A 25,606-nucleotide genomic window follows, 5' to 3' on the forward strand; every position below is an offset into this window, starting at 1 on the left:
AAACAGAAGACAACTTACTTCATTCCATCAGGTGCATTTATCCTTATTCCATACTTCAGACATTTTCACAAAGGCACAAAGTGCAAAAGAACAAGTTATTCTACACCTGCAGTACTGGCATTTATTCCCCCATGTCTGCAAACCAGCTTTGTACATTAGCCCTTAGCTGAGTATGGCAAGAATGCGGTGCTGCTAAAGCCAGTGCTCTTCTGGGCTTCCACAATGATACTTTCTCAGGAAAATGTTTTCCCTTCATATTACTTCACAGTAAATAGAGAACTCTTCTGTTTTCATACAACTCATTAACTTGTGGTAGAGTATAACCAAGGCATTTTACTTCGTGCAGAACATAATCCAACCCCTCATCTCATGAATACAATCTGATTCCCAATGAAACTTTTATAGAAGAAAGCAATCACATGGAGAGAAACAACCAAAATCTTAAAAAGCATGAAATACACATCTGCATGAAAAAACAATACTGAAATTATAATTTCTCCTCTTCTGTTGAAAGAAAATAATTTTCCTCTTTGTATTTATATCTGCCATTTTATAATGGCTGAACTATGCAACAGCTCTTCAGCTGAAGCTACATAAAACAAACATCATTTTGTAACTTTGTAAACAATGTGCTTTGCGCTCTCTGCCCTGCATAGATTCGGTTAGTGCAATATAGTCCACATACTGTTAAAAAGGACATTCTGTGTTTTTTCATATTCAAGGCAGATATATTTTGACAGATCAGGAAAAAAACAGATATATATAGATGCACAGCTTTTGCAAGGATTTTCTTATTACTGGAGTCCTTACTTGATTTTTAGCTTGCTTAACTTCAGCTTCTGTTACTTGGTGGGGGGGAAAAGAAAAACAGAGGACTCAGTAGGTGGCTTATTTGGATCATAAAACACAAGTGAAGTTGAACATTCAAGAGATGGAATAGCAAAATGGTATGCTCATAAGCCTTTCAAATTGAATGCTAAGAGAAAAGACAGAAGCACTAAACACAGCTTTATGAGCTTCACGGTGTAATGCAGGGTATCAACAAACCTACACCATGTCCAATGTTTGCCAAAAGAAGAGGCATACAAAGCAATGCTAGGCAAAGTGCCAAAATACAGAATTGCAACCATGCAAGTTCTGTTTTTCCTCACAGCAGCAAAAACAAAATTCAGCTTGCGATTTGTTATTGAACTATTAACTGCTGACCTTAAAATACTCTCCTGTTCATACAGAACTCATGACTTAGGCAGCTATTGATTCAGGCTTCTAACTTTTTCTCTTCATTTATTGTGGAGAAGACAGTATCCTAGCTCTTTGATGGCACAGCTGCTTATCAAATAAAGATTTTTTTTTCTTCAGAGGCAGAATGTCTGGTTTTAAATTATAAGTTATGACTTCATCCCTTATTTCTTTCCTATCCCATATGCCAGAGAACCTCCTAATGTTTATGAAACTTCTGGAGAGGAATCAGATATTAGAGGAAAATGGTAATGGTCTGTGAAATTACAAGCAACATAAACACTGTAAAATTTACCACTGTTCTCCCTCTTCCTTCCAATAAAAAGGCATGTAGGCATCAAATGAAAAAAGAAGGAAGCAGTTCAAACCAGAAAAAGAGGATAATTAAGCCATGCAACCCCTTGCCACAGGGCAGTGCAAATACCAACACCTAACAAGGTGTTAAGATGCCAATGAAGAAGTCCATGGAAGAAGAATCCATGTTGGACAACTGAGTATATAGGAGGCACACTTGGTTGAGAAACCCCTTGAGCTGCAAACTTCTGGAAATTGAGTGAGTAATGGTGAAGTATCAGTATTCTTGCACTTATTTTCTGCATAACAACTGCTGTTATACACTGGTATCAGCAGAACACTAGGTTGAACCTTAGGTCTAACTTTGTATGGCAGTTCTTATATTCCTATATTAATGTATTAACCTCTGGGTATCCTCTGGTATAATAATTTTATTTAGGCTTTCTGCATCCAAATTATTGTACTTTCTCCAAAACAGTGTTGCTAAATCTCCATCTTCATAATTTGTCTTCTGTCAGCTATAGCTCTCCTACCTCCAGTAAGTCAATCATCCGTGTCATCTGGGAGTAAATGAGAACTCGGTGTCCTTGAGATTTCAGCCGTGTCAATAGAAGATCAAGAGCGTGAAGTTTTCCACTGTCAGTGATCAGACTTTCTTTATCTAAAAAGAAAAGAAGAAAAGCAGGTAATTAATAAAGCCAATCCAGATACATGCCACAAGTTATCCTCTCAGCGTTCCTAGCACTTCACTGCATTATAATCTCTGAAGTAGGGAGGTGTGATGGGAGAAACTCCAACATCCCTTCTAGCTGATACTTAAAATCACAATGGTAACATTAAGTTTTGTTTGCTGAGATGGGAGCACACCTATATGCTCCATGTGGCAAAATCTCATTACAGACTGGTCTTAAATATGGGCTCAATCCTTTTTCTGGACAGCCATATCTCTCATCTAAGGTTTTATTCTGCCCAGATCAACAAGCACTAAATGCCTTGACACTTGAAGAAATATTTTCCACTACACGCATGAAAATGCTGTCCTTTGCACATTTGCTGCTACCTGCTGCTGAGCTTTAGACTTATCCTCCAAAAATCAAACCCCTCACCTTCCCAGAAAAGAAGAACAGTTGTCCAGGTCACTGTAAAACAATCCCCTCACAGCACTGCCTTGAATTCTTCCCTGTCCTCTCCTTTTTTTCTTCTTTTGTTTTGTTTAAGAAATGTTTCCAGATGGCAATCTTTTCAGTCACTTCAGATTTTATACTTCATGTCCTGTCTATTTCAGCACTGCTCATGAAGTATTTTTCAGGAAGGAGATCTTCCTGTTTGTACATTCTGTACATAAACGTCAGTAAACAATACATTACTGTTGAAAGAGGATGAAGAGAAATTTTCTTCCAAAAAATTATCTGTTGGAAAGGCCATTGATGATTCTCTATTCTTCTGGATGTCTGAACTTGGGTTTACAGCCAAAACGGAAAGCTGACAACTGCAGATGGTGCAGGCTAGTACAGAACCCAAGGATTTTCAGCATGTCTAGCAGGTAATGTTCTCTAATGCCTAGCAGGTAACACTTTTGCACACTTCCTCCTACATAGAATGAATTAACTCATGGGCTGAAGAAAATTCAGCTTTCTGTAAGGCAGTTAACTGTCTTGCCTAATATCCCAATTTAAAAAAAAAAAGTTATATATAAAATTAATTCTTCCATCTGACCACCATGTATTTTAATATAACCAAAAGCAGGTCCAGACTAGCAGAAGAGAGGAGCACAGATCACATAACAGCACTCCTAAAAAGGTCTTATAAGCACAGCAGGCAACACAGTCCAAGAGTACCAAAGTGATATGGTAGGTGTGCAGTCATGTGGCAGAGTAGTAAGCAATCCCTGCAAGTACAGCTATGGGCTTGCTGGGAAAAGCAGGATTGCAGTTGCTCTCTTTCAAAAGTATCTTTAGCTTAAATATAAATAATGGACTTGATGCTGGAATCTACCTCAGAACATCAGAAAATGCAACTGTCTCCTTTCTGAAATTGAAAAAATTGTGAGTTTCCATATGGTTTAAAACAATTAGCTATTCCACTTGCTGTATAAAACAATGCTGCGAATGCTCTCTCCTATGGCAATTTTAGAGCCATGCACCTGCAATTCACTAGCTGAGAACCCAAGACAAGACAGGTCTGCTCTTTCTTGCTTGTCTGCCTATCTAGATAGTGACTGTATTTTCTCCTTTTGGCAGTGATGATCTTGCTCTGCGTGGAGCAAGAACCACACCATTGCTTAAATTGTTGACAGCTACCTTAGGGGATCCATTAACTGGAGAGCTGAGTCAAGGAAATACTGTTAGGAAAACTAGAGCCCACACATCAGGCTAGCATTTGTTCTAAGTACAACAGAATGTATAATGATGCACTCATCTCTAGAACAGCATTCAGTCTCAATTACATGTAAATCATTAAGAGTTTCATGCATTCTTCTAAGGAAAACCAAATTTTCAACTTAGGCAATTAAGCAAAATGGAAATGAATTACAGCCACTTGGTTTCAAAATACACTTATGGAAGCCAAAGCCTTTGTTCAACAGCAGTATTTACTCTTTATATAAAATGTTATTATTTCCTTTAATGATAAATACAGCCATGACATTCTGCTTTCATTCTAAGTGGTCAGCTTGCTGTTTCAGAACAAATTATATTGAGTGAAGCCACATGAAAAGTCTAGATATATAATCTAGATATAGTGGGAAACTAACATGATTATTAACCAAAAGCTATCTAACTGGAAGAAAACTCAGAGAATCAACAGGGTCTGTTCAAAAGTTAGTGTTAATAGAATCAGATTAACATATTGGCAAGTTTCGAAAAGCAAAATGCTATTGTTTTTCTCACAAAGGCACCAATAGGTAGAATTAAGCTTTGCTAACTGGAAATGATGCGTGTCCTCTGCTGCTGGCTCCTGAGGTCTCCATTGTGTAAGTTACTATTTTTAAATCGCAATGAAATGCAAATTACAAGTAAAGAATTTATTTGCAGATGATTTGAAAAGTTAGCAACTTGTTAACAGTTCATAAGTCATCCAATAGCTCATCAGTAGACCAGACAGCACTGGTGAAAAAGTTTTTGAAGTTTTTTTAGGAGAGCAAAACAGTACTACCAAAAAAGAGATTTATCATCTCTGGAAGAGAAAATCATTTGTCCTTAACCTGGCACCTTTAAGCTTGCTATCCTGATGCCATTGTTTTTTCTAAGATCAAGTATTTTTCCACGCTGAAAGCCTGCCATCTAGTGCTTCAAACAACAAATTCTGGAAAATGGTAGCAGAAAATGTGCTTTACTCATGCCATCTTCAGAAAACACCAGAATTATTCAAAAGAGAAAAAACCCCCTGTCTTCCATCTCTAGTTTCTCTCACTTCTATTTCTAATTTTCTCTTACCTAGGAGAAGAAAAAAACTGTTACTTTTTAAAAGGGGATTTCCAAAATTTGCAGTTCTACATGTTTTTACATTTAATGATCAGCAACAACTCCAAATGACAAATTCTTCGGATTTTTTTTTTTTGGTTGCTGTTTAAAAGGAGCTTTACACAATTTTTAGGTTCTTCAGCACTTATGAAATGAACTAGAAAAAGGAACCAGACCAAATGGCTGTCAGTCTGAAAAAAAACCAAACCCAACTGCCTCCAGCCATGCTAGGATGTGGACATAAATTATCTACAAGGGGATACAGTGGGCCTGGGAAGAATAGTTACAAACGATTATGACTCAGAATAACCTTTGTCAGGAGCTCTGGCTGATGACTGTAGCTGGGCTCAGTGCTCTCTGGAGAATGAGAAAAAGTGCCTCTGGACATGCAAAAAGCAGAGGAAAGAGAGATAAAGCCTGGGTTCCAGTTGACACCCCTGGTTCCCCTCCTGACGGCACAATGGGGTCAGTGAGGAGCTAGCTGGCTCTCACAGTAAACAGCCAGTGAGGCCGGTGCTTTTTATCGATACTAAAAGGACTCAGACACTTCCTGCCATTTAATCCAGGACCATTTTTCTTTCAAAGAACAGGAAAAACCTCAAGAGATTCCCACAGTGATCACAGCTGAGCCTGCTGCCAGGGTACTGGGAATGCAGAGTCTGGGAGAGGATAGATCAGGGTTTAGGAGAGAGAGGTGTCCCCCTTTCTTCTTGTCACCTATTTGCCACAGACCTTCACAGCAACTGTTCCATTTGACATTTGCTACTTCAGCCTTGCAAATGGCTCCTTCAGCACATCACTCACTTTCTGTAAGGCACTGCGCCTGTTTCTGCACCTATGAACACAGCTGTCCTGTTGCGGTGTGTCTCTCTCCTCTTAGAGTAAGTTCAGGCTTGAATGCTACCTTCTACTTTTAAATTAAAACAAAACTACTTTTTCACCCCACTTCTAGGTCCAACACTTCCTAAATTAAGCCAGCTTTATGTAACACACTCATCCCAACCTTCTCAACCAAGTTCTGTTGTGCTTTGACAACAATTTGCCCAACCTTGCACATATCCTTTCACTTCTGACAGCTTCTTGTACCCTACCTTTATTCCTCTAAAATTTTTTGCTGATAACAGAGTCCCCAGCTTAAAATGGAAGTCTTTCAAGAGAATGCAGCCCTGTCTCTTTTCTGCATTGGCTACTTTTCTACATTTCTCTATCCATGTCCTCTATCTTAATTTATCTCTTCAATACTTCCCACTTTTCTCCTACAGAGATTCATTTTATTTTTCCAAATAACCAGCAAACAATTAGAAGAATTGCTGAAGAAATAATAAAATCATCAGCTATGACTGAGTATTAATCCAGTGCAAATTCATGAAAAATGGTTTCTCCATTTCTTAGGTACAAATCTGCATGTGCTTCAAATGACTCCAAACACTTAAGAAGATACCTTCTTAAACCGGACTGTAGCAAGCAAAAGGCCATTTTCCTTTTACTGTACTAACTTCCCCTGCCAAACATCCTTGACCCAAAAGGGTCTGGGAATAACTTTGCATCTGGCAGTGTAAGCTGTTTTTCCTCTTGGCTATCTGTCAGATCTCTAGTACTTTCTGCAAAATTCTGCTTATTGCTCAGGACCATCTTCTGACAGCTAGAGCATATCTGGCCCATGAAAGTCACCACAGTACTGGCAAACTCTATGAGATCTTGGATTACTTTAGTCTAATTCTAAGAAAAAACAGTACATTTATTTTACTGGTACACTGGTACCTTTTTCCCACTTTACAAGGAAATATGAGTAAGTCTTTATTTCAGTGGAAATTCAGTAAATCCCTCATGCCTAATTTTCCAGACTGATTTCCTCTGAACTTGGTCCTCAAACCTATCCTTCTCATGGTAGACTGCTAAAAGTAATTCTACCCTTTTCACCAGGCAGACCAAAAAAAGATCTTTTACGACAATATGAAGCTCTTACAACACTTTAGGAGGCAAGGTATGTCTCTTAACTTTTCATGCAATCTTCCTATTTCCAACCTCAAAACAGTATTTGGTCATGAGAGCAGACTGTGATCTAGTAAGCAAGTCTATCTCTTTACAGTTATTTGGAGGACTGGCATGCAAAGAGAGGCTTGTAAGCATTAGAAAAACCTGTGTTAGATGTTTTCGGTATCCACTGAAGATTTACTTCAGACAGAGGATGCAAAATCATGGTGTATTTTAAGATACCAGGTTAACTTTCACTCAGAAGGAAAAATAAACACACAGCCATCCTTAATCCTTCAAAAAGCCCACAGCCAAGCATAAACTACCACCAAATAACAGATGTCCTTATTTATCTCATCTCCATTCCACTTCAACCCCCAAACTTACCTGGTATCCTGATAAAAGACCAGCCGTTCTGAGGCCTGATCCCTAAGAGCCCTCCTGGATGCTCTGGGAAGAACTGGGAGCACTGCTTCAGCCAGTCAGCTGCAAGCTCAGGGGATCCATGGAGTACACACTGCTTTGCTTCCAGACTTCCTCCTTCCCTTAGTGCCCTGCGCTCGTATTCTGCACTTCGGTCATTGCAGTAGAACTCCAGTGGCACAGCTGTTACCTACAGGTAAAATAATAATAATCAATATTCTTGTTCACATTTCTCCCTGTCCCCAAACCCCCAGTTCAAGTACCTTACCACGGGATCAAATTTTACAAGTCAAGTCATTTTGAAATGTAGAAACAGAAAACAATCTTTGGTTGGGCTTAAACCAAGCAAAGATGCAACATCTCTCCACACCACAAAAAACACCATATGAACAACCAGGCACAGAAAACCTGCCTTTTGATAAACTATGACTTCTGCCAACTGCTACACAACTGATAGCAAAACTATAGGAGTAATATCCTTGCTCTACTTCTCCTTTTGCCAAGATTTATTTCTTTTTAGTTCCACCCTTCACAATCAAGTATTTATCTCATTAGCAGAAATTACACATGTTGTCCTTAACAAAAATTCATGTGATAATTCAAAATTAGGGGAATTCATAGATTAGAAATGAGGAAAAAAGGAACAGCATATTTCTTGGGCTTTACAGTTGCTTTGAATGAAGTGGGCACAGAAATAGAGCTCTTTTTCTTGTGTGGAATTCTATGAATCCTATGCCCTATTACCTGTTTCAGTATATACAACCCAGCTGGACAAACCAGTGTTGCAAACACGGGAAGTGTGATTTCATGCCATGTGAGCTGTTCTGGAACAGCTCCCTCAGTGTAACTGCCCCTTTTCTGCCCCATCCACCCAAATCTGTACAGAGTGGAATGTGCACATGAGCCAAACAGCTGAATGCCAGTGGCTGCAAGGTGCTCAAGAAAAACTCTGTTCCAGCAGAAAAGGCTGGATTTTGTAAAATCTGCAGCTTTCTCATATCTCTCCCTTACCACAACAACCAAAAGTGAAACTGAGCCATGGTACACAGCAGGACGGACGGCTCTGCTGGATTTAACTTCAGATACTTCACCAGGAGTTAAATACCATGATCCAGAGTAAACACAATTACAACACTTTAATGCAAATATAAATGCAAAACAATTCACTGTCTAGCACAAAATTTTAAAAAAAAACAAAAAACAACAGATTACCAACTTCTTTCTACATTTTTTGAATGCAAATCTGTTTTGGGAAAACATTCTGGGGTGTTTACAAAATCTATTTATAACCAAGTTTACAAAAGAAAGCTAGTAGATGCTTTTACATACTATCTAAAGACTTAATAATGTGTTATAAACTCACATAGAAATGAAAACAAATTTTACTATTAACAGCCTTACAATACAGGCTAGTAACAGAGAGATTTGAAATGCTGTGACATTTTCTTCACCAATGTAAGAAGCAAATGTATCATTAATTTAGAAGTCATTGTTGCTTTTATTTCAGAAGTACAATAAAAAAATCCCCCATGTACAGTCATGTAAGTTAAAAACATTGTCATGAATCCTAACAGTGTGCAAAATTCCTTCCAGGACTGTGAAAAGCAATGTAACAAATGAACAACAGAGAAAATCAAGCTTGGGAGAGTTTTCACATGTCAAAGTGGCAAGTGGGGCTGTATAGGAAGAAACAGTACAGGAGGCTTATAGGTTTTAATGGTGAAGTGTAAGCAGTGGACTTCCTGCAGAATTGAGATTAGTGTGACAATAGGACATCTGAAACATTAAACACAGTAAAAGAACCATCTTTGTATGGCAGATGAAAAGCTTCTATATTTGAAAGGAGTTTAAATTTTTGTTCCAGTTTACTCTGGTGTGATAAAATTGCTATATTGAGTAACATATACAACATTGTATTATGCAAATGAAATATTTTAACAGCTTGTCTAAATGATAAGCAATAGATAGTTTAATTATTACCAGTTTTAAACACTGCACTTTAGAACTGTAAGGTAAAGAGAGCAACCCATACCTCAGGACTGCCTGGTATCTTAGATATTGGCTGTACGTCTCTGCACATTTGTCAGCTAACTCAACAGTAACAGGTATTAAGCAAGGTTTCCTAGCTGGAACTGTGGCCCAGACCAGTTTCACAGGAGTTCTTCTCATAGGAAAAAAATTAATCTCATAGAGACTTCTGTTTACAAGGGCCAAACAATTGTTTAGACAGATTATTGAGCACAGTTATAGCACTTAAAACAAAAAACAACAAACAACAAAAAAGCATACACAATCTTTGCAATAACGGTAAAGCCATTGTTTTTCAAGATGCCAAGAGCTATTTTAATACCTGTCTACGGGTCTTACACATAACCACACAAAACACTGCAAAGTGAAACAGGGTGTATTAAGACTGAACACATTTCCTCTACTCTTAGAGTTGTTGCTATCCTCTGCTGCCACCTGCAGTCAAAGCATGTTTGACCTTTGCGAAAAAGGGCAAAACCTCTTCCAAAATACAAAAAATTCAAAATGCAAGCAAGTTCTGTCACCTGAACACTGCTATAAACACTGTACATCACAAATGATGGTACAAACTTAGGTTGTTTAAGTTGTTTACTATGCACCATCACATTTCAGTTCACATTTCTACACTGGACAGACTGGAACAAACACTCTTTTCAAGCACAAACAATTTGCCATATTGATTTTCAGGACCTAGATTTTCCACCCCTAGGACAGGCAGCCACTACACACAAAACAGAGCAGACTAACTTCTGACACATAAACATATCCTATCTTCTGAAAAGAATACAGAGATTTATACACAGGATTTCTACAAGACAAAGTCAGAAGATTCTACAAGCCATGTTTCAGTAACACCTCAACCTAAGGAAGAATTGGTAGGAGACAATCTTGACACAAACACTGTGCGCCTCAGTGCTATTTCTACACTAACAAGAACTACTCTTCCTACATATCCCAGGCAAAACTGATTGACCTCTGAGGACCCCACACTATCTTTACCATCAGTTCCTTTTTTTTAGAATGCAGGCACATATTTCTAGGGTAGAGAGTCCTGTATAATTTGCATGCCCTTACAAGTGAAAACAAGACTTTTCTGAAATGGACAAAACAAAGTCTTTCATTTAAGTTTGTTCACTCTCCTCTTTATTTTGTCATGGTGCATTTTTTCAAATTTTTCTCCCCACAGGTTTGTTTTTCTGGTTTTACTAATAACAAAAGGTAGATTAGTCAGTATTAAATCCTCTTCTGTCAACACATTATTGTCAAACTGATTGATTGTAAGAGTCATGGTTCAGAAATACATCAAAAATACAGTGATAGGGATGTATGAATGCATTTGCACCCTAAATTAAACAAGTTAGTTTAGCTAAGGCAATTGTAAAATGCTTCCTGCATTTATCTTCATGCAAAGTTCACCTTTCAGACAGTGTGAGATGACCAAAATGGCTTCACACAATATTCCAGTGTGTAAGGAATCTATTGAAATTAAACCAAACAGTATTATTCAACATTCATTTCATTAGCTTCTTAATGACAATGCAAGATCCATCCTCCAAGTTACGTTTTTTATGATTGAGACCTGCCTGTACTCACAAAACCTGCCTGCATAGAAAGAAGACTTACTCCTTCCCCCAGCTGCTACATAAACATACACTCCTATTTCTATCATTTGCTCTGTTAACTTCCCAAAATTCATCATGGGTCAAACAACAGAAGACTATAGCTTCTGGGAACATATGTGCTCTTTCTGCTCTTTCAGGTCTTCTACACTCCTGCCAAAAGTTTCTAACAAGCATAAAATTAAATCTTTGTGCTCCTAGAAACAAAAAGCCATGTCTATACTTAATCATTTGATACACCAGCCAAACCAAAACAAATAACTTTTTTTCACTAGAATAAACTCAGATACGATTTCTTTTCACCTTTCCTTTAATTTGTAGCCTTCTAAGCCCCTCTCCACCCTTTCTGCTGTAGGGGAGCAATTCAACATATTCTTCATCCATGATGCAAATTTAGGTACAAAGAAGGACAAATCAAAGGAATCTGAAGGCGAAGTGGCTTTCACAATTTACTCTAAGAATAACCTCTTGTTCTCCAGTGAGGCAGTACATTTTTACAGAGAGGTGACATGTGACTTTGAGCAGTTCAGCTGGATTCCCAGCTCTTGAGCTGCTGACACTGATAAATTCAGCTTGAGCAGCAGCAGGTAGGTAATGAGCTTACTTGTGTGAGGTCCTGCTTGCCATCCACCCTTCTCCAAATGCAAAAGTATAACTGCACATCATTTTATGAGGCCTACAGCAATAACTTCAACAGTGACTAAAGAATATAACATCTGGATGGTCTGGTAATAAAATTGTATTTTGTCCAGTTTTGTCAAGATCCAGCAACATGGAAAGCAATAGCCATAGACCTAATGAAGGTCTATTGTGTCAGCCAGGAAACTTCAACTGAAATAATTTCAAAATTCATTTAACAGATGACAGAGAACCCCATGCAGTAGCACTAAACCTCCAAAAGACCTAGAAAATACCAACTTGCAATTTGGTGATTCCTCTCTGGAGTGTAAGAGAGAAAACAAACACCCTTTTCAAAAAAGCATTGCTTCCCAGCTCATTTTTGTCATCTGAGTTGACCAAACAACCACCTCATTCTGTGGTGATGACACCTAAGTCTTCCCCTTGGATTATCAATTAATATTTTACTTTAATATCTCTTCCATAATTGCTTTAGGTATTAGGAGAGAAAGTGAAATCTTAGAACAGCTCCTGTTGGGTGCATCTTACAACTTTCCTTTTCCCCTCAGTACACATTACAGTCACTTCCCCTACGAAAAACCACTATTGAATACTGTAGCAAAAGGATATCCTCACAACAGTTTTACCCAACCAAAAGAAAGTAATATATCATTGTGTTCCTAAGACACAATTCTACCAGGGTTTAAAACACAATAGAAAATACCTAATTTACAACTTAACTGGGACTTACCCGTGGACTGGCTATGCACAAGAAGGACGGTACCTCAGTCACCTGGCAGCATCGTACACATGAGGTAGCTGATCTCCTTCTATATATGACATGGTCTGAATAGCCAGTAACTGCTTTACAGTGGCTGCTGAACACAAGGTTCTGAAAACAAAATTAAAACAAAGAAGTTAATATCTATGAAGAAATACTACTCTCAAATCTTGTATCCACTCATGAGGAAGACAGACAAAGCACATTCTGTATGTATTTCTCTTTGAATAAGGAAAACTCTACACATCTTCTGTGGAGAATATGTGAAGAATCTTTGTGTAATTATCAGAACAATTAAATCCAGAAATGTTTGCAGTCAGAATAGATCATATCAATACTTGTCTTGATGCTCAGTTGGAACTAGAAACAAGTTTTTCTACCTTTGAACCTTTTGACCCTAGCTTTCCTAATGAAGGCAGTCCAGGAATATTCTAGTAAGTCTGATGCTCAGGGTGTTTTCTAGCTATTCATTTATCTATTCTGAGTTAAAACTGAATTTTGCAGAGAGCATTATTCTGCACACAATAGGAAACTAGCAATAATTTTAGAAGCATTAAGAGGTATACCTCTCACTGCCATAGGACCACAGGATGTGGTAAATGGCAATTCCAGCACTTAAGTTCACTTAAGTAAAAGGTAAACGGGATCTCAAGTTTTGGTATTTTTTTGCCCCAGTTCCTAATGCACCAAAATTAATGGCATGCTACTTTTACTTTACAGAGCCTACCAATTTTATGAAATCCCAGTATTTGAAGTTGTAAACATCCAGATACATGATAGAAGTAGACACCCTGTACAGCATGTCATACATTAGATATACGCATGTCTATGTATGTCAAAAAATGCTAGAAAACACCCACAGCAGGAGTCTATTATGGATAATGCATTCTGGGCCCTTTCATTTCCATTCACTGGGCAAGATGCAGATGGCAAGCACATATCACTTGGAACCTGCTGACAAGAGAGGAGAACAGTCTGACTGTCAAATACATGCCAGCACTACCTGCACTCAACCATAGCCCCTAAGCACTAGCGAGACTCATGGGCTGGAGCTGGCAAAAATAAAGTTCATACTCTGACTGAACATTTCCTCTTCTATATATGAAAGCTGAGAGCTGAAAGCTGACAATAGTCTTGCAATGACACTCACCAGAGCTAAAAAGTACAGGTCAAAGCTTGGCCCACTGGATAATGTGAAGTGATCCCAAAAACAGGCTCTTACTCAGCTGACAATTCTTAATCAGTAATGCTGGCTTAAGCAACAACTGCTTCACAAGTTTTCTCCAGTCCTCACAGAGCCCCTTCTTGTTGGCCTAGCTGTCTGTATTCATTTAAGATGCTGATCAAGATGAAAACAAACCCTTGCCCCTCCGCTCCAAGTGAGTTTTGTGACATGCTTCACCACCTGGTAAAACTGGTCACGTGCTGAAACAGTGTGGGAATCACAGGGCTGGAAATACATGCCTGTGGACAATGGATATGAATGCTGGCTTACTCATATGAGAACAGAAACAGTGGCAACAGAGCACCAACTCTGCTGCTAAAAAGGGCAAGTCCTTTCCCATATTTGTGCCACTTTCTATGCTAATTTTGTCTCCTCTCCAGAAGCCTCTTTGGCTACACATCTGAGCAAACAAAAAATTCAACAGCCATGAAAATACAAGGTTCTCTGCAGTTGGTTCATACTAGATGTGTTGGGGTATGCCTGCATCAGCAGACACAGGGTTCCAGAGCTGAGAGTAAAGAAAGGACAGCAAGAGTCAGAGGGGGAAGAGTGAACAGCTGTTTTAGCTCAAAGTCTCTCTCTTCCTCACCCCTGGACACGACACTGGGAGTGCAGCTGATTTTATGAAGAAGAATCAGCACTGCAGCCAGTCACAAGAGCTAAGTCTTATGACAGCAAGCACTGACATGCTGATTGGGACCCTGGTCAATAGAGGCATTTGGTAATTATTTCCTGGAAAGTCAGAATACAAGAAATGGATAGAGAGGAAGTTAACAAACTGTAATTCCAAACCTATGTGAGTTTGTTACTTAATTCTCTTTTGGAAAACAATATCAAAGACACATTTAAAATGACTTTATGGCAATTGAAGTACCTAGGAGGAAACAAATAAAGCTTCAAGAAGGTACTCAAAATAAGAGAAAAATATTTGTACCTGGGCATTAATCTGCTTTGAGTACTAGATTCCTGTGTACAAACTATGAGCAGGTCACATAAGAAACATCCCTCTGAATTCTGACATATGCAGCTGTTAAGTATTCATGAATGGAGCAGTCACCAGATATAACAGGGACAGTGGAAACCCATCAGCTTCCCAACAACCACATACATGGAAAAGACTGGGTAAAATTACAGGACTGAACACAGTCACAGATCTGAAATAGCTCACATACTTTAGAACAACAAAGCCAAAAACCAAAGAGGAAGACTGTTAAAAGCCACGAATGTACAACTATGCACTCCAAAATAAGTTGAAAGAGGGTCTCCTATATTGCAAATAGAGCTGCACATAAATATGGGTGAGTGCTACCAACATCTTAAGCCCATTAACACTTTTTAATAGAAATAAAATTACGAAAGGAAAGGAGGGAAGGGTTCATGTAAACAGAGCAGATTTTATATTCATTTAATTCAATGCATACAAATGAATACATAACATGTGGAGGTGTTGAGCAGGGGCAATCAAGAGACCTCACACTCTGCAAGCAATTTCTGTATTTACATGATTAAACATGTCTTTAGAGAGATGCTACTTCAATTTCAGAAATATCCATTAAAAAGAAATGTGTCTCTTTTTCTATTGACTTATTTTCATACTTTGTCTCTTACATCGGAAATGCTGATCTGAGCAGTTAAGAAAAATCTTTCCAGATTTTACCATTTCCTTTTTCCTCTTTTCTCATCCTTCTCATTCCCTACATGTTACTATCTTATGAAGCCCAAGAGGAAGCCTTGGGGAATGTTACATTGAAAGCTTCTCCAGTCAGGGCTAAGGAAAAAGTTAGCTCATTTCACTCACAATAATGTGCAGTGCTAAATGACAGGCACGTAAAGGGAAGCTTGATTTTCAACTCTCCTTTAGGTTTTGCACTCCCCAACCACCCTTTCTTTTTTTTTTAAGGTGTTCTAAACAAAAGCTCTGCAAACAAAATTCTGTAAATATAGCTCATTTTAAAGTGACTTCAGGTGGTAATTTGTCTAACAGGAGGCTAGAAAACAGCTTTAAAGTATCTGTCATAACTGCAGGGCTATTCTTCCTTTAGATTCACTGGGGTTATCACAAATGCACTGTATTGTACCCACTGATGAACTCTGCTCCTCAGCTGGCTTTTTTCTGTACTGAACTTATTAGTTGCAACAGTCATTAGTTACACACAGCCAACAGCCCTGGGAAACCTTAGGACACAATACTGACATCCTCAAAGAATAGAAATTATCTGGAGAAACCAAAGTAATGTTTAAATCTTGCTATACTGTGGTATAAGTGGGTCTGTAGCCTATCCTATAAATTTAATCATTAATATTAAAACCTACACATGTATATTCCACATTTTACATTTAAAGTCTAAAATCTTAATCCATCTTCTGTCCTTCAGAAAATCTAATGATTTTCATTTTGATATTCATACACACCAAAACAAGGGCTATGTAAGGACTTGTTCTACATATGTAGAAATGAATGCTACTTCTCAATTCTGATACCATCTTCTTTACTGCTAACACACAAATTCTCCTTAACCGTACAAACAAGAGGACAGAGCTACACTACAGTCTCAGAGAGAAGCACTGCAGGCACTATAGAAAGAGCTGACTGTATTTGCAAAAAAACTAACTGAAAGCAAATTCATATAGCATAGAGATTTTACCAAGCTAGACATGGAAACACGGACTACTGAAATACCAGCACAGCCAGAGTTAACAGGCACACATTCACTTGGCTGGCTCTTTGTTTGATAACTAGGAGAACTCATTTTGTTGGCTTTGCTGTCAACGCTGCAAAACATGACACCAAGTCCAAGGTTGGTTTCCTACTGCTTATGCGTCTTCAATTTCAACTTCCTCTACACAATATTCAATTGAATTCTGGCTATCTCCTTTCCCCTTCCAGACTCATGAGCAGAAGCAATATTCCCTTGAGAAATTTGGCACAATCTCACTGTTTCAGAAATTATTTTTTTTTTACAGCATATCTGCTAACTGCCCCAGATGTTTTCCTGACTCCACGTTAGCACTTCTGTGAACTTATTTCCCAGTGAACTGAATCAAAGGAGCCTTAATCTAACTCAGGAAATCAACTGCAATTTAGTCATAAAAAGGCAAAATCTTCACACTGATTGTTAGGCCGAAGACTAACAAAAATGATCTTGCATTTCACAGTATTGGAATACATATGGATCTACCAGACAGTAGTCAAAGCAAATTTCAGAGCAGAAATACAGCACTGAAAATGCTTGTTCACCAGCTATACTGTCAGACTGGTCTCTGTTTTCCCCAGCTGCTGCAACAATGTATTGAATTGGACAGGAGAAGAGCAGTTTCAGCCAGAAAATGACCATTTTGCATATAAAAAACATTATGAAACTCCTAAGCTTACATACAGAGTCTATCTCTGACAAATCATGAGTCTAGTTCTGCTGCTCCTGTATCTACTTTTGGTGCTCCGGTAATATTTCGAAGTCTTCCAAGTCAACTGATTTACTCATTATAGCAAGTTTGGAAATGTAATGCCACATGTGAAGGAGACGGGTTAAACTATTTTTCTGTTCAGTACTCTAAAGTCTCTTAACTGTATCTAAAAAAGCAGACAGTATCATCATCCCATTCTCAAGTCTGTTTTCCCTGTTTCATAAGGACAGAATGGTTTTCATCATTTCTCACTCTTTGAGGATTTGCTACTGTCCCCAGACAATAGAAATTTTGCTTACCTGCAGCAAAGTGCAGCTGTGCAAGTTAGGGAAAGACAGTGGGAAATTTACATCAAGCAAGAAATCCCTGTTCCTCAGAAAACATGACCCCTGCTCTTTGTCCTCTTCAGTCTCCATCCAGGAGCGCATGTGGTGGAGCCTGTAGGATGCTTTCAGAGACAGGAAAAGAGCTAACCATCTGAAAAAAAACCAGAGGAGATGCATTTATTGACTGCTTTGTGAAAGAAAGGCTTGAATATATTTACAGCATAACTGTATTTGACAGAAATGGGGTTTTTGTCAGAATATCAGGCTTACAGCATCCTGCCTTAAAGAAAATAATTTCTGCTGGACATCTTCAAAATTTTTCTTATTTCAATTTTTTCTAAGGTGGCTTAACTGAATCTAAGTGATTAAATCAGGATATACTTTGAAGCACTTAATGTAAAATGGTCAAGCCCCACTTAGCCACTACTATTTAAAATTCCATCAACTTTTCTGTAAATTGCATATAAATTATTCATAACAACATGTGTAATGAATGCAGAATTTATCATAAATACCACTGAGACACATCAAGAGAAATCTGAATTATGTTACTGAGGGGCAGTCAAGAAACAGTAATTCAAAATAACCAGAACAAAAAAATAATATTACACTTAAAAAGCCCTAAAGTGGAACATCTCTATTTAATAATAAAGACTTACTTTTAGTCTAAAATTTCTTACAGTCCCTATTAACCTGACTCAGAGTCCTTTCAGACTACAGTATAACTTAAAAGATCACCTCTCCTCTCACGATAATATAAATCCACAGTTCAAAGCCTATGTCTCAGAATGACATTCCATATTAATAACAAGACATGTGGAAAGTATGGCTCAGGGCTGAAGAACAACTACCACAGCACAAGCTTATTCCACGTGTGTTTAAAACATACACTCGAGTGCAACTGGTAAGAACTGCACTGAACTGGCCTTCCAAAGTCTGGATTTTGTGCTTGATAACACCAGCAACCTGCAGCATGACCGGAAGCAAACTCTCCTTTTGCCCTTTGACCATCCTGTGTATTTACAATGTCAACTCTTTGTAACACAGGGTTTCTTGTGACAGGGCATAAAAACTGCATTGCATAATGGTGCCCTATACCTGGAGGAACACTCTAGAAGCTGTTCTAGTATTAGATAATGATAGAGAAATGGTAATATTAGGAGGCACAGAAAATGCAGGTTTAGAGAGGAATGACTGACATCATCTGTACTTTTCCTGTAATTACTAAAAGAGAGAAAAAAAAGTTGTCCTCACCTGGCTAAGTGTCCCTGATTCATAAGGTTTGCCATTTCTGCTGGAGAGACATCAATAAAGCGGAGGAAAGAAAAACAGCTTTCTTCATTGATGCCTAGGTCACAGAAACACTGAAGTTAGGCCAACACATTTCACAGACACTCATAGCTGAAAACTAAATTTACTTCATCCATTCAGGATACACATTCTATGACACATGACAAATCTAGGTGAATAAACAGGAGATCTTAATTTAACCTACATCTCTTAGAAATACTTAACCTAGATCTTTTAGAAAGTTCAGTTTGAATCTCTGTTGCCAGACTCCATGTTCCAGTTCATTTCCCAGTGTGGGCAAGAGAAGGGCTCTTACCAAGAAAGAGAAATACATGCTAGGCCCAAGTGCAGTGGACATTTGTTTCACTTATTAAGAATCAACAGGCAGTGTGTATATTTGCAAATTTGAACAAATATCTTCCAGACAGCAGACCAGAACATGCATACCTCAGGATGCCTGTCTCACATGCTCCCTCTCACACAGGAAGTCAAATGGGTTAGAAGGAGCTGCAGGTATTGGTAGGGAAAAGCCTTGCAGGCCCACCCATGTGCACTGCATAGCCCCAGTACCAGCTGAAGAGGTCCATGCTAACAGATTTCAGCACAGTAATGCAGCCAGTATCTCTCTTGCTTCATACTTCTGAAGATTTTCCCATCTCAGTAGCTGAATGATCTAATTAGGTCTTGTAGAAAAAATATCCAACCATCTATAATAAATTGTATCTGCCAATATCAGCAGCTTTTCTGGGGTTTTTGCTCATTGATAGATTCTGGGTCACTTGCATCTCATCTAGTTTCTAGTTGAAAGTAAGTTGGCAGTTTAAGATACAACACAGAATGTACTGAAATGAATCCAAGATTTCTTAGAATTGAATCTGTGAAAAATTCACATTAGATTAAAAAGGCAGCACTAATCTCTTGAAGCAAGTTAAAACAAGACAGACTGAATTAGAATACCGCACTAGGATTAAGCAGTAACTAAATGACAAATTAACCAACAGGTTCTTCCAGCTGCTTTCCTCTGTTTCCTCTCTGAGCAAATTAAATGTACGTACAAACACAAACAAAATTTTAGTAAGTTCTTATCATATTATCTCAGAGAACTAATTAATCTGGCCTCTCAGTTCTTCCCCCTGAAGAAGAAGGCAGATTAAAATCCAACTTGCTTCCCAAGACTGAAAACCTACCCTTCCTGTGGAAGAGAGACTGCTGGATGTGGTCTGGTGCAAATGGCGAAAGTAAAACCCGTAACCACCTGAAAATTAAAGGAACAAAACCAAACAACATCAATAAGAAGGTGTTAACACATAAAATGTTCAATCACACGATCACTTCTTCTTCAAGGTAAGTATTTTAGCGCTCTGAATATCTGGAACTGGACAGCAGTAGAAGGAAAGTGCCCTCAGTCTACATGCACTGCTGTTAATTTGACACTGAGACACACCATTGTTGTGTTGGAACTGCACTGTATGTTTCTAGAAAAGCTGATCTTGTCTTCATACATGTCTCTCTTGTCTCTTCCCTCAGCACTTCTCATAACTGAATGCAGACAAAATTAATCAAGAACTGGCATGGTTGGAGAAAACAGCAAACTGCACTTGGGCAGATTCTCCTCATCCAAGGTGAGCATTAAAAGCTGTCAAGGCACTGTCAAGGCAGATGCTCATGTTATACCATGTTGCAACAGACAGATACTGACAGTTTCCTTGCATGAGAAAACTCACTAAAGGGAAATCAGGTGGGGTTTTTTGTTGTTTCAAGGATCTCTTAAAGCTCAATTCTACTACACATCATCAGCAAAACCTCTAAATTCCTTTTCCTAGCTTTCTAATACAATCAAAGGGATATTCTGTGATTAGAATTCCACCAAGAAAGAGCACCTATATCAGATGTTTAACAGCTGAATGACTAAAAGGAAATGGACTGCTCAGCCAACATCACTTAAGTACACCAGGTAAGGGAGCTAATTAGCATTTATAAAAATAAGTGTAAGTAATAATACTAAATATGCTAAACTGGATAGGAAGTGGAATAGGCTTGCCTGTCCCGTGAGTGGTTGAAGACCCTGATCTGTCCATGACGGTAGAGGAACTTGGAAATCTGGTATGGCTTTAGGGAGATGTGAAATGGAGACCAAGTTTCTTGTCGCTCAAACAGCTCTGGGTGATTGCACACCTGTAAGACAGAGAGAGTGTCAAAAGCTGGGAGGAATTAACTTAGTCCAGTGCAGCATCTACATCCCAAATCAACCATGACCAATGATCACTGAAACTTTAGTATTGCTTAATATTGCATGGTTATTTTAGTGTATCTGCTCAAATCTGAATATGGCATCAGACCTTTTGCTATTCATATAACAGCTATTGCCTCTTCCTCCCAACTGAATGGCTTCCTTCAACCAAACCAACCTTTGTAACCAAACCAGTTAGCAAATGCATGCATCATAGAGCTAAAACCCTTCTTCACCCAACATCAATGCTACACTGCATCTGAAACACAACTGAATTGCATGCCAATTTGCTTGCCTATGCCAGATTTTTTTAAATATGGTGTTTTCTAGAAGCCATATCTTAGTTTGGTGCTAACCAATGATCATACTTTTAAAAAATTATTATTTAAAATAGCCTTACCTTCCTAAACTGCATGACTAGATTCATGAGACTACTAGTGGTGGTCTGTGCTTGCTGAGTAGTGCCCATTGATGACTGCAAGAGGTCATCAATAGAGATTTTGTTTTTCAGAGCTTGGTACAAGAGCTTCTGTCGACTTGTCTGCTGGCAGTACATAAGAATTTCAATCTGCAAAATGATAATGAAGATTTAGCCATTTCTTTCTCTAAAATGAAGGATGATAACATTAGTGTACATAAAGCTGAAACACACCTTGAGGAAAACACAACTTTTTCAAAAAATACATTTATAGGCAGTTGCATTCAGATATGCATTTCAGGATCTAACCTGGAAAGGAGTTGACTGACAGGTGTGTTTTGGAAGGCTTGTGTAATGATGTGGGAGACAGACCTTTAAAAGTACATGAACACAACTGAGTAAACAGATGGATTCTTAAGAAGCTGACATCACACCTGCAGCTGATCAGTTTAAAATCTGATTTCAATTCTACCATCCTACAGCTCCCCACTTAGACCCATGCTAAGGAGTGCCAGGACCCACAGCAGCGATGGGTGCATCGCACAACAAGAGTGTCTGTGGGAAGGCCACTGAAATAATTAACCTCATCAGAACAAACCAGATGTCTCTCAGCCAATGTCTCTCAACCTGGGGACTGTTGACCACAAGATCATCTAGTATTGCTAACATCCATGTGAAATTAAGAGACTGGCAAGAGAGAAGAGCATGATGCTGCCACTATGTATTTCTCCGTACAGGCAAGCAAAAAAAAAAAATCCTAAATCCATGCCAAATCCTTCACAAAGGCAACTGGAGATGTTTATCACCCAGTAATTGATGTATTAATCTCCTTCACGGCCATTAGGGATACTTCTGTCAACTTAACCAGGACTGAAGATATTTCATTTTTAACAGGTAACAAAATACTTTCCCAAGAAAAACGTTTATTAATTAGAAGTTCTTTAGTTACATTCATATCTAATGACATTGCTGGGATGAGGTGCAAGAAAGTGAAGGTTGAAGAGAAGTCTACAGTCAGATTTCAGGTATGCAGACTGACAAAAAAGTTTGCAAAAACCAGATCAGAGAACAGAGCTATGACAATAGAGCTGTAATACCCATTCCAGAGAAATACTTTTTCTCACCTTATCTGACAGTTCATTTTCCACATCCTTCTTGATTCTTCTCAACATGAAAGGCTTCAGGATCATGTGCAAGCGGGATAGCTGGTCTGAAATAAAGGGAAGGGGAAAGAAAGAACAATTACTTAATCAAAAAGGAAAATTATATGGTGTTTTATGACAAATTAAGTCCATAACTGCTCAGCCATTTCCCCCATGTGAATTCTTACAGCATAGAGTTGATATTTTTCTCTGTTGATTTTTCTTTTTCAAATGAGTGCTGTGCTACACTGTTTTTCTGTTCATTACACATGCTATATTACAGCCAGAAACAGAAACTTCAACGTAAATCATCAACAGCAATCCAGTAATGTTCCAATCTCATTATGCATCCTCTGCATATCTCATAGAAAATTTAGCCATTTTTAGTTTAAAAAGGCAACAGATTCTTAATATAAAAATCGTAACAGTTACACACTGCACTCACTCTCATCAATAGCAGATTTGTTCTCTGCATGGCTCTCTATGTCCTTAGAAAACCACTCATTGAACTCTTCATGGGAATCAAACAGTGTTGGCATGATAAAATGCAGCAGGGCCCACAGCTAAAAGGAGAGGAGAAAACACCAGATTAGCAAAAGTCATCCTACTGTGGATAAGGTAATTGGGGATCCCAAAAGCTTGCAGCTCTTCATAAGCAAAATGACTTCACTAGATCATGAGACGTGGCAAAATTAAACAAAACACCAGCTGCATTCTCTTCCCGCCTCCCCCCACAATGCCACAGATATCAACTTAACAGAATCCCATTAGAAAGCAGTGACAAACACATTCTAATTACTGCAGCCAACAAAAGGAAAAGTCACTAGAATTAAATTTCATCCTGTAATCTAAGTATTACTTCAAATATCTTTAGTTTTGTTTAAATGTGTGGCAAGTTTCCATATTTTTCCCTCCCAGGGCAGATCCCATGTTTGTCTGCCAGTGGTTTGCTACAAGCATGATCCCACAACCACAAAAATACAACAGATTTCTCAACTGTTTACATATATTTAGTATGTATTATTGGTATAAAGAAAAATCCACTCTTTTGAGCTCCCAAATACCTCAGCCATTGTGTTCTGAATTGGGGTACCAGTCAACAACAATCTGTTTCGGCACTGGAACTGTAGTAGGATCTTCCAACGAACACTGATGAATAAAAGCAAGAAAAATAATTTATAGAGAAAACTGTAGAATGATATGAAGCATAAGGTATTTTAAGGCAAATTGTTTCCAGTGAGTTTCCCAAATGATCTTTGGAAGTCACTGGACAAAACTATTACAGCTGTTCCCCAGTCTTTCAAAAGACAACTACAGGAAAAAATAACCTTTTTCCAATTAAAAAAAAAAAGAGTGTAATTTATTATATTTTTCTAAATATCTTTTTAACTCATTTTTAAAACAAATGCTTACTAATAAAGTCTCATGATCAGAATAATTAACTTTCCAAAAGAAACAGGTACTTTGAATCAGAATGTCATGTATTTTTCACACTTTAAAAGAGGAAGCGTATAGGATACTGTGACAGGAGTGCTGAGCTATACATTAAAATAATCTTTGAGGGGTGGTTTCCCAAGAATGCTGAAGAGACAAACTTTGGTCAGAATCAGCCTGCATCTAAAGCAGTCCTCAACTTACTGCGACTTGGACAAAGGTTATGGGAAAGCAATTACAGAAATAAAGACGGACAAATCCATTACTTGAAAACAAACAGAAAATTTTCTGGCATAGAGTCTCATAACACACACTGGGCTTTACTGCAGCCAACAGTACTCATGGGGTTCTGACCTTCATTCATGTCTGGAAGTGCCACTGAATAAGGAATCAAAATAATGCAATTAATGGAGCCAATATAAGCAATATAAGCTAAAGACTACAGATCATTCACCAGACAGAATTATGTGAGTAGTCAGGAGGGAAAGTGAACAGCATTTCACACTGTTTTGTTTAACTGTCCTGTGCTCCATACAAGTTTCTGCTCCAGAGCTACCTTTTAATTATATTTTACATATCTGGAAAATCTAAATGCAAAAACCCTAATGAATCTATCCCGTGTCAGAGAGTTATATAGATATTTAACTGGGTTAGATACTTAAGGGGTCTTATGTGTGTCAATTTTAACTTCTATCAATTTATGTTCTCTTGATGCGTTCTTGATACTCCTCCAAGAGGCTGATACACAGAAAAGATTTTATTTTCAGTTAGTTTATTACCTGGAGCTACTCTTGAGTGCTTGTGCTTCATCCAGCACCATATACTGCCACTTCACTCGCTGGAAATACTTCACATCCTGCACTACCAGCTGGTAACTGGTAATTACCACGTGGAAAGGAGCATCCTGAGTATACAATGTCTTCTACAACCACAAAAGGAGAAACAAATGTCCACATAATGTAGGTACATTGTCAAGAGTTCACTGTAATTTCAGACTTCTGTTTTACAATCTTCTCATTACTATTGCATTTTCCACAGCTGACTTGTAAAATTAATTATATCACAGTTACTCAACTAGTGGACCTGGACTTCAGCCCTCGAACAAATTCAGACGTTTCTTAATGTGCAAGGCAAGACAAGACCTGGGTACTGAACCCTACAAAATGCTATTGTTAAATAAGGAACAATCTTGACAGAACTGCAGGGATTCTGCATTGGGATATCCCAAGCTAGGTTACTCAAACAGAATAAACAGTCCTTGACACTGAAACTTCCTGCTTTATTTACAGAGCTCTAGTTCTTCATCTGAACCCCACGCCACATTCAATTGCCCTGTATGGTATTGCTCTTCAGCACAAGAGAAGTCTTCCACCTCATTATCTTAATGAAAATGTTACTACAGGAATTAAGAAACTCTGCATCCACACCACTAGCTTAGTTTGGTGACATGTAGCAACAGTTTCTGGTTTACTGCGCATAGAGAAAGACAATCAAAGTACACATTCATGCTGGCATTACCTGACTCCAGAACTTTCTGATCACCTTTCTATCATGGGGATTTCCCCAATAAGGTAGCACCTGAAACAGTAAAAAAACCAGAAAGACATTATTTTCAAATAATGACACCAGCTCTGGAAATTTATAGTCTGTAGTCTACAAAATGACATACTTCTTTCTCCAAAACAACAAAAAGGGAAAT

The 25,606-nt window shown here is 38.3% G+C and overlaps 1 protein-coding gene across 1 annotated transcript in view; it reads right to left on the minus strand.

Moving 5' to 3' along the window:
* Positions 1–25,606, minus strand: part of INO80 (INO80 complex ATPase subunit) — a 57,110-nt gene that overhangs the window by 13,406 nt on the left and 18,098 nt on the right. The window contains exons 15-27 of the mRNA XM_066552478.1: positions 25,426–25,485; positions 24,687–24,829; positions 23,538–23,622; positions 22,919–23,036; positions 22,456–22,541; positions 21,314–21,481; positions 20,725–20,858; positions 19,871–19,938; positions 18,648–18,741; positions 17,367–17,544; positions 12,408–12,548; positions 7,356–7,581; positions 2,067–2,194 (exon numbers count right to left, since the gene is read on the minus strand). Coding sequence (XP_066408575.1) covers positions 2,067–2,194; positions 7,356–7,581; positions 12,408–12,548; positions 17,367–17,544; positions 18,648–18,741; positions 19,871–19,938; positions 20,725–20,858; positions 21,314–21,481; positions 22,456–22,541; positions 22,919–23,036; positions 23,538–23,622; positions 24,687–24,829; positions 25,426–25,485 — 1,629 coding nt within the window. The remainder of the gene's footprint in view (positions 1–2,066; positions 2,195–7,355; positions 7,582–12,407; positions 12,549–17,366; positions 17,545–18,647; positions 18,742–19,870; positions 19,939–20,724; positions 20,859–21,313; positions 21,482–22,455; positions 22,542–22,918; positions 23,037–23,537; positions 23,623–24,686; positions 24,830–25,425; positions 25,486–25,606) is intronic.

Source organism: Molothrus aeneus, chromosome 6 (genome assembly GCF_037042795.1).
Source record: "Molothrus aeneus isolate 106 chromosome 6, BPBGC_Maene_1.0, whole genome shotgun sequence".
NCBI classification, from domain to species: domain Eukaryota; kingdom Metazoa; phylum Chordata; class Aves; order Passeriformes; family Icteridae; genus Molothrus; species Molothrus aeneus.